Source organism: Carassius carassius, chromosome 15, assembly GCF_963082965.1.
Source record: "Carassius carassius chromosome 15, fCarCar2.1, whole genome shotgun sequence".
Classification (NCBI taxonomy): Eukaryota; Metazoa; Chordata; class Actinopteri; order Cypriniformes; family Cyprinidae; genus Carassius; species Carassius carassius.
Genome location: NC_081769.1, coordinates 20,270,757 through 20,287,475, shown reverse-complemented (window position 1 = coordinate 20,287,475; position 16,719 = coordinate 20,270,757). Strand labels below are relative to the sequence as shown.

Here is a 16,719-nt window from a genome sequence, read left to right as displayed (position 1 = left end):
ACACTGAAGGCATCAAAACTATGAATTAACACATGTGGAATTATATATGGAATTATATACATAACAAAAAAGTGTGAAGCAACTGAAAATATGTCATATTCTAGGTTCTTCAAAGTAGCCACCTTTTCCTTTGATTACTGCTTTGCACTCTCTTGGCATACTCTTGATGAGCTTCAAGAGGTACTCCCCTGAAATGGTCTTCCAACAGTCTTGAAGGAGTTCCCCGAGAGATGCTTAGCACTTGTTGGCCCTTTTGCCTTCTGTCTGTGGTCCAGCTCACCCCTAAACCATCTCGATTGGGTTCAGGTCCGGTGACTGTGGAGGCCAGGTCATCTGGCGCAGCACCCCATCACTCTCCTTCTTGGTCAAATAGCCCTTGATGCCTTCAGTGTGAATCTACAATTTTCATAGTCATGAAATTAAAGAAAACTCTTTGAATGAGAAGGTGTGTCCAAACTTTTGGTTTGTACTGTGTATATATATATATATATATATATATATATATATATATAGTTGTGCTCGTAAGTTTAAATGCCCCTTGCAGAATATGCAAAATGTTAATATTTGAAACAAATTCAGACAGATCATGACAATCGCATGTTATTTTTTATTTAGGTCTGTCTTGAATAAGCTATTTCATTTAACAGATGTTTAAATATACTCCACAATATAAAATAATAACTGAATTCATAAAAATTACCCCATCCAAAAGTTTACATAATCTTGAATCTTAATACTGTGTGTCATTTCCGGAATGATCCACAACTGTCATTTCACTTCATGAGTCCCTTGTTGGTCTTGAGCAGTTCAACTGCCTGTTGGTCTTGAGAAGTTCAACTGCCTGCTGTTCTTCAGAAAAATCCTCCAGCTCCTGCACATTCTTTGGTTTTCTAGCATCTTTTGCATACTTGAACCCTTTCCAAAAGTGACTGTATGATTTTGAGATCCATATTTTCCACAATGAGGACAAATGAGGGATTCATACACAGCTATTACAAAACGTGGAAAAATTTACTGATGCTCAAGAAAGTAACTCAAGAGCCGGGGGTGAACTTTTGAGCAGGATGATTGTGTAAATTCTTCACATTTTGTTTAATTATCATATATATATTTTTTCATTTAGTACTGTAATTCAGACAAAATAAGTACAATTTACCCTTATCATTCAATTTAAAAATTTACACCCTGTCTCTTAATGGATTGTGTGGCCGCCTTGAGCATCAGTACATTTTCACCTTTTGTAATAGTTAAGCATGACTCTCTCAGTCTCTCTAACTGTCTCAAAAGAAAACTAAAGAATGTGCAGGAGTTGAAGGATTTTTCTGAAGAGCAGCAGACAGTTGAACTGCTCAGGACCAACAAGGGCTATCACAAAATACAAAAACAGTCGTAGATCATCCAGGAAATGACAAAATGTATTCAGATTCAAGGGTATGTAGACTGGTCTAAAGTTCACTTCAGTGTTGAAAGCAAGTTCAATTTATTTGGATCTGAGGGGAAACATTATGATCTTCATCAATCTGGGAAATCGGCTAATCGGGAAAAGCAGTTCCTTGAAGCTGAAAGCATTGAAATAATGGAATGGCAGCCAAGAGTCCTGATCTACGCTGACTGAAAATACTTGATGACTAAGTTATGAATAAGAAACCCACTACACTCACCAAACTGTGAAAGAGACTGTAACCAAGAGTGGACCAAGATCACACCAGAGCAGACAAGTTGAGAGAGAGACAAGTGATGTCCTGTGGACGCAGATGTGCTGAAGTCATCCAGAACAAGGCCCTCTAAACAGCTCCACCTCCAGACTTTTAGTTGTAATCTTTCTTCATGCTACAATCATTGCGTTATTGTTTTCCACAAAACAAAGGGTTTGTTGAAGTGCCTTGGTTATTTTTTAAAACTATTCTACTAGCATGATATAGCCACAACTAAAATTCCTTCAAATTCTGAATGATGAAGAATACATTATTTCTGAAAAAAATAGTGTTCATAAATTGTTCACTAATTTGGATCTACACTGTATATATAATACTCACATCCATGAGATGCCTGTGATCTACAACTACAAACTATTAGTAAATATAGGTCCATCTTTACTTATTTAGGCCAGCATTTAAATCCCTTGCAATCACAATCACTGGCATACATTTGTTAGAATAAATACATAACTTTACAATACAATTAATTCAACGTAACCCTTTTCCATTTTCTTCACTACATTTCTACACTCCTCACGTGCACTATAATTATTATTGGCAGTCTGTCACATGTTCAGCATAATGTGTTTGCAGATTGAATGTTTTCATTGCAGTTTGCATTAGACCCGCTCCCACTCTCATTTTATTGAATTCATATAACTAAATGAACTACACCATGCCTCTTGGCAGTCCACCATTACAAATAAAAATTTCTTAATTGCTTTTCTTGCTTAAAGATGAAAACTATCAAACTGATAAGTGTTGAAAATTCAATACACATTCAAATAAGCTTTACATTTAGTGTAAAAGAACGGACAGATAATGTGTTTGGGAGATGACAAACAAGTAGTGAATCTTACAAACTGACAAGGGTCATTGTGACTGAACATAATGGGCTTAAAATCTTATTATATTGCATTGAAGTAATTAATAGTTGCTGATTTTCAGTTTCAGAGGGGATTGCTGACATATGAAAGGTCAGATATGTGCCCCGGTATCAACAAGTGACAAGTGGTGAAAGCTAGTGTCAAAAATAAAGAACTGATATAAATGGAAAGGCTGGATAAAAGCAAAAACTTGTAGAAAAAGCTGGAGAATCGAAATGTACTGACCAGTGAAGTGGCAAAACTGAGACACCTCTGGAGAGGAGAGCACCAGGGAGAGTCAGTCTGATGTGGAAACCATATCACGGCTACCAATCCCCAAAATCTGCCACCAGCTTTCTGTAACTGGGCTGTCACCTTCTTTAAAAATGTGAATCCACTATGAGATTTATGAGAACAGATGTGTACCTGACAAAAAGCATTACGTGTGATAACAAATTATGACATCTACAGTGAGGAGGAATAACTTCAGATAAATAAACAGCACACCATCAAACACAGTTTCCTGTGGCTCAGTGGTAGAGCATTGTGTTGGCAGCACAAAAGATCATGCATTCAACTGTAGTAAATACAAAAAAAAAAACAAGTATAACCTGTATGCACTGTAAGTCACTTGGTTCTCATAAATGTATGTTAAAATGTTAAAACTTTAGCTAGCCCTTGCAATACATGAAAGATGTTTGCCATTTTTAATTGTAAGAGGTAATTAAGAGATAATATAAATTAATAATTTTATTCAGCAAGGATGCATAAAACCAGTCAAAAATGACAGTAAATGTGTTTATAACGTTAAAAAATAATTATTTTTCAAATAAAGGCTGAACCTTCTGGTCATCAACCACCCTGAAAAACAGTTATGTGATTTATTTTTATTAAATTATATAGCAACACAACTGTTTTCAGTATTGATAATAATAATAAATGTTTCTTGTTTCAAATCAGTATATTACAGTGATTTCTGAATGATCATATGAGACTGAAGACTGGAGTAATGGCTGCTTTATTCAGCTTTGCCATCATGGGAGTATGTAATATTTTTAAAATATATTAAAATAGAAAGGTTCTTTTAAATTATATGTTACAGTATTATAGTTTTTACTGTATTTGGTCAAATAAATGCAGCCTTGGTTAGCATAAGATACCTTTTTCAAAACATTAAATAATCTTACCAACATCAAATATTCGAACAATAGTGTATATGTTTAATATAGTGTATATTTAGGCATTTATTGCATGCAACTGTACTATTGTACTAAATGATAAAGCTTACATACCCTATGTATTTATACAATCTGTGTTGCATTAATAAATGTTATTATTTGTAGGAGTCTCCCAACAATCCAGAGTGGAAAATCTGAAGCTCAACATCCTATAGTCACTGTGAGGAAGAAGTGCATGCTGGGAAACCAAAGAACCTGTAGAACCTGGGAGATTTTTGTCAATAACTGCAGGCAGCTTCATGTTTCAGTTTACATGAAGGTAACAGGGTTGTTTTAAAAAAAAATTCTAACATAAAAGAACATAGAATGGTACAGAACAATTACTGTTTTTATAATTTATAATAACATTACATAATTAAAACAGCACAGATAAAGAAGACCAGCATACAAAAAAAGATGGTTGAGTATATGGCTGGTAATGTGAAGGTCAAATATTTATGCGTTTAATAATGTTTTTTGCCTGAGATTGAACTTTACATCATATTAAATTTAGTTGTCAAAAGTAATATTATTTTCTATATGTGTAAAACTTTTTCAAGTGGAAATAAAAAATACTAAAAATGTTTAGAGAAATTATGTATAATTTATAGGTAAAAATGTATAGAGAAAGAAAGAGAATGAAAAGACAGAGAAAAAAGAATTTAAGAAAGGAAGATTGGGAGTGGGCAAAAGAGAGTGATGGTGGATTGAGTGTGTGTTAATGCGCTGTGCTGTGGATTAGTACGGGCCGCCCGGGCAGCTGAGCAGAACCAGCCAGCCCTCACAAACCAATCAGGCCTTCATTAGGCCAGGCGGGGGGGATCGATGCTCAGCCCACATCAATTAAACAGGCCCCAAACCATGCACACTCTTCAACAACCACACACACACACAAAACTATCCTGCACATGCACGTTCTGTTCTGTTCTACATCAGATGTGCACAAACATCATCATATATTTCACAAGCTATTAATAAACAAAATACATTTTATTTATTTGAAATGACTGGATCATGTCAACTTCTTTATCCAGTCAGATGTTTTCTTTTTAGCACAGTATGGCATATACTGTATTATAGTGATAGCTCTGAATCATCACACAAACACACCACATTCACAGCAACAAGCTCTTTTTTCTTCGTAACATAGTTTGGACATGCACACATCTGAAGAACACACATCAATCATTGTGTTATATATATAATTTCTGCCTCTTACATTTTTGTTTATTAAATATTGGGGATAATTTGATCTTTTATGCTACAAACAGGAATATATGGCTATCTTATGGTTAATTCCATTTTGCATATTTGAATACAATCTCGGACTAGACGTGGTTTGGACTAGACACAGTGCTTTTTCATTTTAGGGTGAACTATCCCTTTAACAATTTTGCAGTACAGTGGTGGATTTCTGGGCCCACACAAATATGTATCGGTACAGTATATACTGTATACACATGCTGTTACACATACATTCACACCCCCAGCTTAAAAAAGTTGGCTTTTATGAGATTACCTGTAATAGATTACAGATTACAGTTACCGGATTTGAAATGTAATAGTGTGACTATTTCATTTACTTAATGTAACTGATTACATTTGATTACTTCTTGGTTTCTTTTTTACATTTCCAGTGTTTTCAACTGTTCACCATTTTCAAACCTTTAAAGCAGGCAGGGTTAACTTTACAGTAGCACTCAACACTGATTACGGTCAGACTTTCAAAATCCTTCATCACTTGAATTAATGCATGTTGCTGGTTTCATTCTGAATGATACATCAATATTTGGCTTCGTAATCTTCAGTCAAAAAAGGTCAAAACTTGTTCTACATTATTGTAATTTTTCTTCACAATATGTTGAGCACAATTTCCGTTTAATTATGCCTTTGAAGGACAGATCAATTACTTTAGTGGTTAGAATTCTGAAAATACTTCAGGAGTGTGAATTTGTCCTTCAGCACTAGCTTATCTCTTGTTTTTTAAGAAGAAAATATCACAAGCCTTATACAATCAACACACAATCACTGTGTGCCATTTTCTTTCTGTCAGTGGGTGACATGAAAAGCTCTCAGTGGTTTTTAATGATGTTACAACATTCAGTTTCCCCTCAGATGGCACAATAGGAGCTTTAGCAATCAGTCCTTCGGCAACAGCTCAGTTTTGGTGGTTCAACTTATGGACTTTTTTTTTTTTTTTTTGGCTTCTCATTGCTGTCAATGACAGCATATTTGAGTGGATGCTGTCTGAAGACACAAATAATGTTTAATTGAATTTAGATTGTAAGGTAGAGCAGATATGGCTCTGCATCACCTCAATGTTTTTATCATGTCAATATACTGTGGTCTGATGCTTAAAACTGAGCTTTGATGTTTTGCTTAAACAAAAAGGAAACAGTCACTGATCAGAGGTGTGGGTCATCACAGCTGTCAATCACTCAGCAGTCAGGTTTGTCATTTTAGTCAGTACTGGTTTCCACAATCCTCTTTTCACACACACAAACACATTGGCAGATACGCACTTACACACACACATGGTGCTAAGTGGTGTGTGTTTACAGCTTGTTCATTTCCACTCTGCAACTGTTGGCTAAGGGAGTAGGGGCAAGAGAGGGAGAGAAAAAGAGGGTGATCGGAAGATAGAGGGAGGGCTGGCGGGCAGTGTTTTTGTCCTGAAGAGAAATAGCCCTCTAGCTTGTAATTGGAGGCAAAGAAAGAGAGAAAGAAGAGGGAGGGAGCGACAGCAGAAATTGCTTGGCTGGGGCTGTGTGGGATGATAGTGTTTTTGACAGGTAAATAAGGCTGTGATTGTCGACAGTTACACTGCACCTTTCTGACCCCCACACACACTGGCCTCCTCCATCTATATTTCACTCTGACACTCGTGCTGACTGCCCCTCTCTCTTTCTGCTTCTCTCTGTCCCCCTCTATTCCTTTCTGTCGTTTAATCCCTCAATCCTCTTTCTAGTTCTTCCTTTTCTTGCGTCTTTATTCTATGTTTCGTTTTACAAGAAACTCAGGATACAGCACAAGAATGCTCTCACCTTAACTTTGAAACTGATTTACTAAACAAATTCACTTGCACACTGTCACACAGTGTGCAGAATGGCTTGTTTTATAACATATGTGTTCAATTTCTATATATATTTCTATATATGATACAACCACAGTATTCTGCAATACTCAGATAACTTCATGTTACTTTGTGCAGGTGTAATCCTCGGTTTTATAGATAGATAGATAGATAGATAGATAGATAGATAGATAGATAGATAGATAGATAGATAGATAGATAGATAGATAGATAGATCGAGGACAAAAAGACAAGATAGATAGATAGATAGATAGATAGATAGATAGATAGATAGATAGATAGATAGATAGATAGATAGATAGATAGATAGATAGATAGATAGATAGATAGATAGATAGATAGATAGATAGAGGACATAAATACAAGATAGATAGATAGATAGATAGATAGATAGATAGATAGATAGATAGATAGATAGATAGATAGATAGATAGATAGATAGATAGATAGATAGATAGATAGATAGATAGATAGAGGACAAAAAGACAAGATAGATAGATAGATAGATAGATAGATATATAGATAGATAGATAGATAGATAGATAGATAGATAGATAGATAGATAGATAGATAGATAGATAGATAGATAGAAAGACAGACAGACAGACAGACAGATAGATAGATAGATAGATAGATAGATAGATAGATAGATAGATAGATAGATAGATAGATAGATAGATAGATAGATAGATAGATAGATAGATAGATAGATAGATAGATAGATAGATAGATGGGCATCTCTTCTTTCCCTTCTTCCATCCCTTCCTATCCTCTTTTATCAAGTCAACAACCGTCTCTCCCCCTCCCGCTCTGTTCTGCCCTTGCCTCCCTCCCTCCCTCCCTCTCTCTCTCTCTCTCTCTCTCTACCTCTCTCACTTCAATCTCAAGTGTTTTCAATTTTATTCTAGAGTGGAATTAACTACCCCCGATGTCAAATTGCCGACGAAATCGATAATAATATCTTTACAAAAGAGGATATTCCAGTCTCTCGCGTCGGCTTTTGAAAAATGGAAAATTTAGCCGAGATTGATTCATTAGTTGACACGTTATAGGACGGTATAAGTATTGATCGCGGCCTGTCATGTCCCATCTCGGCTAATCGAAGCTGAGGCGCTCTGTCGATGGGCGCATTTTTCATAATTCCAACGCCGGGGAGAGAGACTAGCCGACAGAGGCGACTGCAAGACACCGAGAAAAGGAGAGAGTGTATAGGGCGAAGGGGGGCAAAAAGAAAGATAGACGGAGGAGAGATGGCTGTGCGGAAATAGGTAGGGGGCAAAGAGGGGAAGAGCGAGCAATAGAGTGAAAAAGAGGTATGGGGTAAAAGGGGGAAAACTGGGGCCGCGTTAGGGTTTTTTTTTCAGCGTTTACGGAAACAGCCCCAAAGTGTTTAAGGGGAAACGCCATGTTACTAGTGCAGGTATTAGGGAGTAAATAATGAATGCATTGACCAATTAAATACAAAACGACAAGAAAACGAGATGGGGTGAGAATGCGACAGGAAAGAGAGTTACGGCCACTCGTTCACCGCTTGCGAAGAATGGGGTTTAATAGCTGGAGTTGAGGCTTGGGGGTTTGAAAATGGTAAGATCGGATGAGAAGGCTGAGTGAACGGTTGGTGGAGGGGGGGGGGAATGGAATGGTTTGAGTTCGGGAAAGAAGTTCTGAGGCGGAAAAAAAATATATAGGCCTAGGCTATATACGGAGAGTGAAAGCGGTGACGCTGATTGAGAAACTTTTGATAGTTGTTCAGCCTGAAAAGTTGTTTTAAGGGCACCAGACTCACCTCTTATGTGTTGGCTCACACAGATTACCACAGATAGGCCGTTTCATCTCCAATCACTGTAATGCATCTGCTCTTGAGGTTTTTTCCCAGTTATATAGTAGAACGTATTTTTGTGAGCTTTACAAGGACCATGCACCTGGAAGAGAACAAATATCTTAGTCTCATCACTTGGAAAACGTACTTAAATGTGCACTAAATGTGCATGTCTTTTTTTCTAGATTAAAAAAAAAACACTATTATCAGTAGTCCAATAAAAGCTGTTTTATTTGACATAGACTTTATGATTATCTCCACAATCCCCTTTGTTATCTGAAAATTAAGCTTAGGCATACAGAATATAGTTATCATGTTGAAAAGTTTTGTTTTTCATGATGTTACATTCAGACTGCTTGTGTGTCAGTAAGTATCAAGTCATATTGGCCGGTGAAGCAATGAAAATATTACGAGTGCATGTTTAAATCAGGTTAATACTATTTAAAATATTATTAAAATAAGTTATAAGCAGATATTTTATCTTTGCACATCTCATCACTAATGTTGTCACGGATCTCAGGTCATAGGTTTCTTATACCACCAGACAGAGAGGGGAAACCTTTCAATTGATCATGCATGTCCACTCTATCCTATTACAGTCTTCCATTATTCAATTAAGCTTGTGATCTGTGGCCAAACTCTGGACTGGAACAGATGTTAGATGTGGATTCAACTCCTTTATCAAAAACAGGCCCACTAAGCATTTAGATTTGATGTTGTTAACACTTCACACTCATATTAGAGATTTTTTGGGGGGGGGTTATAACAGACTGCATGCTCTTCAGAAACAGTTAAGATAGCTAAATAATAAAGATGAATATCAGATGAATATGTATATTAATTAAGCACTTGAAGAACAAAAATAATGAGTGGATGAGTTAAGGCAGATAAAAGAGATGGATTCGGATTGCATTCAAGAAAGGGATGGTGAAAGAAGAGTGTGTAGATGTGTGCGGTAGATGGAGAAATGGAAGGAGGGGGTGAGCGGGGTCTTGGTACTTGGCAGTCTCTGAGTATCTCAGGTTCTCTCCGGCCGAGGAAAGCGGTCGATATTTAATTGTTATTGCTAGCATGGAACGTACGGAAGCGGTGCCTGTACGAAAATTTCTCATTTATTTGGTATTCTTGTTTTCTCTCTTTCACTCTCTCTCTCCCTCGCCCCCTTGTAGAGAGTTGGAGATGTAGGTGGGGGGTATTTAGACATTTGTGATACTGAAGAAAGTGGGCACAGGGGGTAAAAGCGGGGGGAAAAGACTGTTCTTTCACATAGTAAGTTTAGTTTTCTTTATTTAGCGTGCTGCAGCAGCCTATCCCACGCAAGCAAACCGTTCTTTGACTTGAGCTCACCCCTCAGCCCAGTCCTCCACCCCCACCTGTCCAAAGTGAAAAATCCGTCATTTTCCATCAAACGTCCAACCAAATATTATCTACACTCTATTCCGAAAGATCGAAACTTATTTAGGGCGACTGGATTCGCCATGTTTTCAAATTTCATTCCTCCATGAACTTTACTTTCCCCGACTTTGGACAAAATTATAACCCGATCGATCTCCTATCTGCCCAGTCTACATATATTTTCCGCGGCGCTCTCCGTTTTTGCTCAGTCGCCGGTCAATTTTCTGACCCTTTAGCGCGAGACCAGGTGCAGACTAGAGAACGCTCCCAACCCGCGATTAGCGTAGCTTTAGGGAATGTACCCCAGACTCTTTTCCTCCTCCATCCCCCCTGACATGTCCCTCTCTCCTCTGTTAACCAGTGCGCTCCACTTGCTCCTCGTGCACTAGCGCGCGATTCGTCAAGTGCAGTTCAGTTTGAGCTCACTCTTTCCAGCACATCCTGCACACTTTGCAGACGGACTTGCGAGGGACCATAAAAACCTATTGGGGTGGGCGTCATTTTCTTTCATTACAAATTCGTGATTCTAAAGGAAACTCGTTTCTTTTCCTCCTTAGTTTTGTTTACATGTGTTTTGTCTCGTGTTCACTCGTGCCATTGTTTTATCAGCTATATCGCAATATGTTGCCTCGTTGTGAACGGTAATTCGAAGAGACAAAAAAAAAAAAAAAAAAAAAAACTTATTGCACAAGTTGATTTTCTGTGGTTTCCAGTCGCTGTTGTGGGCTGCAGATGCTATCCACTGGACCCCGGAAATCCAAGTTTTTAAGTCGATGTGAATGCGCAGCGGCAGGTGAGTAAAGCGCTTTACTTTTTGACTGTAGACTGCATCTGAGTGCAGAACCGGTTTTAAAACAAAGAATGTTCATTTACAGGAAAATATAAATTGTCCGCACTGAATGATTGAGAGAGCATAACAGGATGCTGCCACCTTGGGTGTCTGTGAATTTGCCCCTGTTGCAGACAGCATTTTACTTTTCATGACAATGATTAGAAAAACGTGTCACTTTACGCAGTGTGGTGTTTTATAGCTGCGGGGCGCGGAACTGTGCGATGGGAAAGGGTGAGAAAGGAAGGGGAATTGAAAGGTGATGCACGGTAGCTACACCTGTACTCGCGAAACCATTGCTTTATTGGTTATGATTCCTTGTGCCTATTGGTCGGTGTCATGTTTTATTTTGAACTTTTAAGTTAGTGCTGTACTAATCATAATTCAAGGTTTAAAAGGAAGGCTACGTTATAGCCTTATCAAAACATATTTCCTTGCATTATTCTAATCTACAAACAATAATATGTGGTGAGCACCTTTAGTATTTTGTACCTAAATCGTGTAATATTTTACTTAATTGATGTATCTTGTGCAGGATTGGGCTATGAGTAGATATTTGAAATCATCTTGAAACAATGAACTTTTATAACAACCAAAAAATGCTGTTTTTAAACACTTTTTCTCTTTCACCTCAGATCATTGGAAGTCTAGTCAGGCCTTCAAACAACAATCAGTAGTGTAAAAAATGTGAAGGTGAATAGCAATATGACTTATTGAAATATCTTCAGAAGATGTCAAGTGTTTTTTAGTGAACCTGTGGCAGTTACTTGGTGCATGGTGGTGTGTATAGCTTTCATTAGGCATGATGGGAAATGTAGTTTCTCCCGGAGTTCAGCTCAGACACACACGCATATCTGCTAAGCATATAAGCCAAAATTTATGGAGGATATAACAGAGTCATTACTGCTCCAGTGAGGATAAAACACTCATAATGCTTTACTTGAATATGGCCTTCTCCTCCATTTATTGCAGTGCTGACAGCACATTGCTGTACAGTCAATGGCCACATCATTCCTCATTCCTTTTATAGCTCTGAGACATTTATGGGTTTCCAGAGGGTTTAAGTAAGAGTTAATGAAAACCAGGATACTGGTTTTATTCACCTGGGTGCTGTAAGTGATATCTGTGCAATGTATTTAAAACTATGATAGTCTGATTTGGCACTTAAGGCTAGTTAAATTGATCAGACAACAGATTATGTACTTTGCTAATAGTGCTTACCATACAGTTTTTAGGTTTAAGATCTAGTAGGGTTTCATTACAGCAAGATATAGGAGTGGAGAAACTTTCTTCTGAGAGTTCAAGTACAAAGTAAAAGCACAACACTTTCATTGCAGTCCACCCTAGCTCTCTTCCTTTACTCCCACTTAACCCCGTATTTCACTGCTGAACTGAAGCTAATTTAACCCAAGTTAGCCACACACAGCTCTATCCACTCGAGAAGCATGCCTAATTACCCTCAATTAAATCACTTAGCAAACGATAAAATTACTTTGATATGGCACTCTAGTGGACTGCTGGACTGTGTGGAGTTATGAGCTCCCAGAGAAAGAATTGAAAGTTTATGGGGGATGTAGTTGTCTTGCTTCAGGCCAATACATAAAAAACAAATATCAAATAATGCAATGCTTGAGAGAGTGTTGTTCTGACATTTAGCAAGTGTGAAATTGATTTTATTCCTAGCATGATTTTAGTCATGTTTAGTCAATCCAAACTTTTGTCCGATCTATTAATAGGGTTTAAATTCAACATTAGATTTTTGTGCCAGATTAACAGGATGAACTAATTAATAAGAAAATGAACACTGTTATGATGAAAATGGACAGTTGTGCAACTATTCAGCTAGGTAATATATTTCAGTTTGGTTTAGTGACTTCTAAACCCTTGACATGCATTACTTTAATGATATTCTTTATTTTCAAGAGCATGTAGTTTTTATGATTGTACACGAGTCATAAAATCTTTTTATACTTGGGGACCATTTATTCTGATTAAAAAAATAGTTTTGCCAAAATGTTGCCAGTATATAAAGTAAGTGAAATAAAGGAAACCATGCTACTCCAAAGGCAAACCAGGCCTCACAAACAAAACAACTACTTTTATTTTATGAGTTGGGCGCATCGTACGATCTAAAAATTCTTCGTCAGACTGTGGCAGCAGGTGTAGTAAATCATCACAGAATAGATGCGATGTTTTGACTTTAGAAGCTGCTTGCTTCTAACTGTTTAGGCTATTGCTATTTAACCAGCACTAGAGCATCCACCGGTAACAATTATTATAATCATCACCAGCCTAATACTTTCATAGTGCTTATAAATGTCCAGTTTACTTCATGCTCTGTTGCTGGAGAGAGAGGCAGCCCAGAAAAGGCAATGCAGTTAAAGATAATTGTAAACAGTAGTAGTAATAACACCAGGCCCAACAGTGATAACAATTAGATTTGATTTCATTTGAGGATGCCTCCACAGCTGCTACCCCTGCCCCCCATAGTCCTCCAACCCCACAAACAGACCACTCTGAACCCCAGCACCTAACAACAACCCCCACCCCCAACCCATGGGGCCGTCTCCCCTCCAGATTAAAGTGGGTGTGTTAATTCGGTGGTGTAGCGATCGAAGAGCTCTGGCAACAATGGGAAATGGGCTATTGATCAGACCTGCTCAGATTAAGACTGGGGACTGGAGCTCTTTCTTGCTCTCTTTCCCTCTCCTTTTCTCTTCGTTTTCCCATCCTCTCTTCAGTTCTTTCACAGCTTGTCTCTTCTTCCTCTCTTCTTTCCTTTTCTTTCTAGCTCTCTTTCTATTTGTTGTACCTTGTTCTATCCATGTGGCTCTAAAGACATACAGAGGCCAATCTCTTTTCTCATTCCCCTCCTTTCTGAGTTTGTGGTTCCCATATTTCAGAGAACACAGACTTAGGCCTACTATTTTTTGTATTTTCTTTTTTATGTGTGTGTGTGTGTGTGGGGGGGGGGATGATGTCATAATGATCAAACTAGCAAATAAAATAATAATTATTCATTTATGTTTATTTAAATGTGCATTCAAAATCAGATTGCTTTTATTCAAGCTTAATATACGATTTTATATATGAAATGTAATAAATGAAAAGACCTAAATGGTGCATGATTATACAACTGGAGCACAATATGTCCTTTGCCAACATGATGTGGTTGTGAATCAGATCCACATTGTAAAGTAATAAACCATACAGTAAGGAAGCAGACAGTAAATCCATACGGTGCAAAGTGAGCTTTAAAAATCTCAGCTATATGAATAACCTCAATCTCTGATAATGGGATAGGTCAGTCTTCTCCCTCCCACCTAATAGATGCACCATCAGTTGTCACCACAGTCACTGACATTAGAGCAAACCATGCACCTTGCATTCATAATGCCATCAGAGAGGCCTGTAAGACAGAACATTAGAGTCTATTACATGTGTCTGGGCTTGTATTCACATCCTCTCATGAGCCATGTGTGTATGTTGTATGCATGTCAATGTGTGATCAAGAGTGAGCAAGTGAGCAAAAAAGAAAACTGAAAAAAGGGAGATGACACCTCTAAATATAGGCCTATTTCTTTTTTTATTTTCCATAATACATAAATGTATAATAAGATATATAATAACAAATATATTATTTGCTTATTTTATATTACATTATTATTAATACATTAGCTAATATTTTCCTAAGTTGTCCAGACTACATGCAATCCATGTACTTTATCACTATGAAATCTGTTTTTAATGAGTATTTTATTTCTGAGTTTGTAACGCTGATTCACCTGAGAATGGAGAATGGACTTCTAACCCTCTCCAGTCATGGTGTTCACTAGAGGGCGATAAAGAGGTGCATGATGGTTTTGTTCCAGTCAGGTTAATATTGTTTGAGACTGTATAATTGGCAAAACCTTTGTATCCTTTACCTACTCAATCCATCTTTGTCATTTCATTATTTTTATGCATCCGCTCCTAGACTCCGATCATATGCCTCCTCCTCACACACCCCAGTGGGCTCCACAGGTTTCCTCAATGGATTATTACGTATCGGATCAATTAAGTCATTTAAGTTTGTTAGGTGCAGTCAATGGCTTGGAAAAGACCGTGATGTTTTTTCTGTTCGAAGTCCAGAATCTGGCTAAATGCCAGTGAGATCAACTCTACTTTTGTAGGCTGTTTGTTTTCAGTGGTCAGGTTTTTAACAATTTGACAGTGAAACGATCTGATACTGGATTAAGATTAAGTCTTGAAATGACTCTAAAATTTTAGCATGCATTGCTTTCATTTCATGCATCACCAGGCAAATGTGTTAAAGCGGCTAACCGACAGAGAGGATCAAATTATCCAGATACTTGTGGTTGATACATTTTACGGACTAAAACTAAATCACGCTTTTGTAAGGGTGCTGATGAAAGTATGATGACTAAGTGAAGTATTTTAGTATAGAAGTATAGAGTGTTGAACTGAAAGCGTGGACAATGGACATTAAATCCAAAAGCCAAATAGACAGTATCTGGAGAATCGCCAGAGGGACAGTTGTGTATGCGAGAACGTTAGGACGCGAGTGAAGGGGATTTTCTGGCGAAAAGAATGAGAGGGAGAGAAGGAGGGAGGGAGGAGGGAGGACAACACACACACACACACACACACACACACACTTCATATACGAGACAGAGGAGCGGAAACGGGTCGAATCCTACTTCAAATTCTCTTTCCTCTCGGCTTGTCGACCGGGGAAAACAAACCGACCCGAGGCACAGGGAATGGGGATTTACTAATTAACTACTTACCGAGAGCTGCACACCTCCTCGGCGCCCTCCCTCCCTCTCATTCAGTTCCCTCGGTCGTGGTTATTAGTGTCGAGGTGCTTCCACGGTTCCCGGCTCCGCGCGCCCCGGATCACACACCAGGAGGGTGAACGCGCACTCAGGTTAGATAGTTTCTACTTTGGACGGTTGGAGAACACGACCAGGAAAGACTGAGGTATGTCATATCATACGCTTTGTGTTATCAAAACGTTTATGACTTCACAAAGTGGCATTTTTTTTTACTTTTTGTCGCTTTTGAAAATAGCCTACTCATATTTAATGGATGCGTTTTAGTTGTGTTTTATTTTTTACTATTATTATTATATTAGCAGCCTATTATTACAATAATTTAAACTTAAATATTAAACTTTTCCTTTTAATTGAAGGCTACATTTAGTTGAAAATGTGTTTTCGTAAACCGTATGAGTTCAAATCCTTTGAGTTTTGTGTAATTATGAAAAGCCCTGACGTCGCGTGCACACTTGCAAACAGCCTCGCGAGCCGTGAGGTCCGTGCCACGTCGGATTAGCCGTTAAGTGTCTCTATTTGTTAACGCTGTTCGTTGAGCTCTCACCTACACGCCACACTATCAATCAGTCAATTAAACAGTCCCTCTCTCGGCAACTAGAGACGTTTAACGTGGACTAAGCGCCTGGTGCGTGTGTGTGTGTGCGTTTGTGCGTGTGTGTGTATCTGCCGAATGACCGAGCTCAATTTACTCTCACAAGTGTATAACGTGTGCTGCTCCATTCATTCATCCTTGTCATGTTGGCTACTGGTCAAATGCGAGCTAGAGGACAAAATTCACTCATTTACTTTTGTTGCTTAGTGGACGGTTTTGATAGATATATTTTATTTTCCAGGAAATTTAGAAGTTTGGGAAATGTTATAGCCTACAATACAATTTCATTAAAAATGGACCAGCATAAATATTTTTCGTAGCTACATTTCGTATGAAACATTAGGCATGTGGTATTGCGTTTAATTTTTTATA

General features: G+C 37.9%; 2 protein-coding genes across 3 annotated transcripts in view; both read left to right on the top strand.

Moving 5' to 3' along the window:
- The window catches only part of cd79a (CD79a molecule, immunoglobulin-associated alpha), a 131,028-nt gene that overhangs the window by 27,663 nt on the left and 86,646 nt on the right, over positions 1–16,719 (top strand). The gene's annotated exons all lie outside the window — the stretch shown is intronic.
- erfl1 (Ets2 repressor factor like 1) overlaps positions 10,461–16,719 on the top strand; it is a 37,016-nt gene continuing 30,757 nt past the window's right edge. Inside the window, exon 1 of one of the 2 annotated variants that reach the window (XM_059567058.1) lies at positions 10,461–10,881. In XM_059567058.1, coding sequence (XP_059423041.1) covers positions 10,868–10,881 — 14 coding nt within the window. In that variant the 5' untranslated portion in view covers positions 10,461–10,867. Of the gene's footprint in view, positions 10,882–15,492; positions 15,901–16,719 lie in introns of those variants that run through there. The other variant, XM_059567059.1, reaches the window with a different exon arrangement.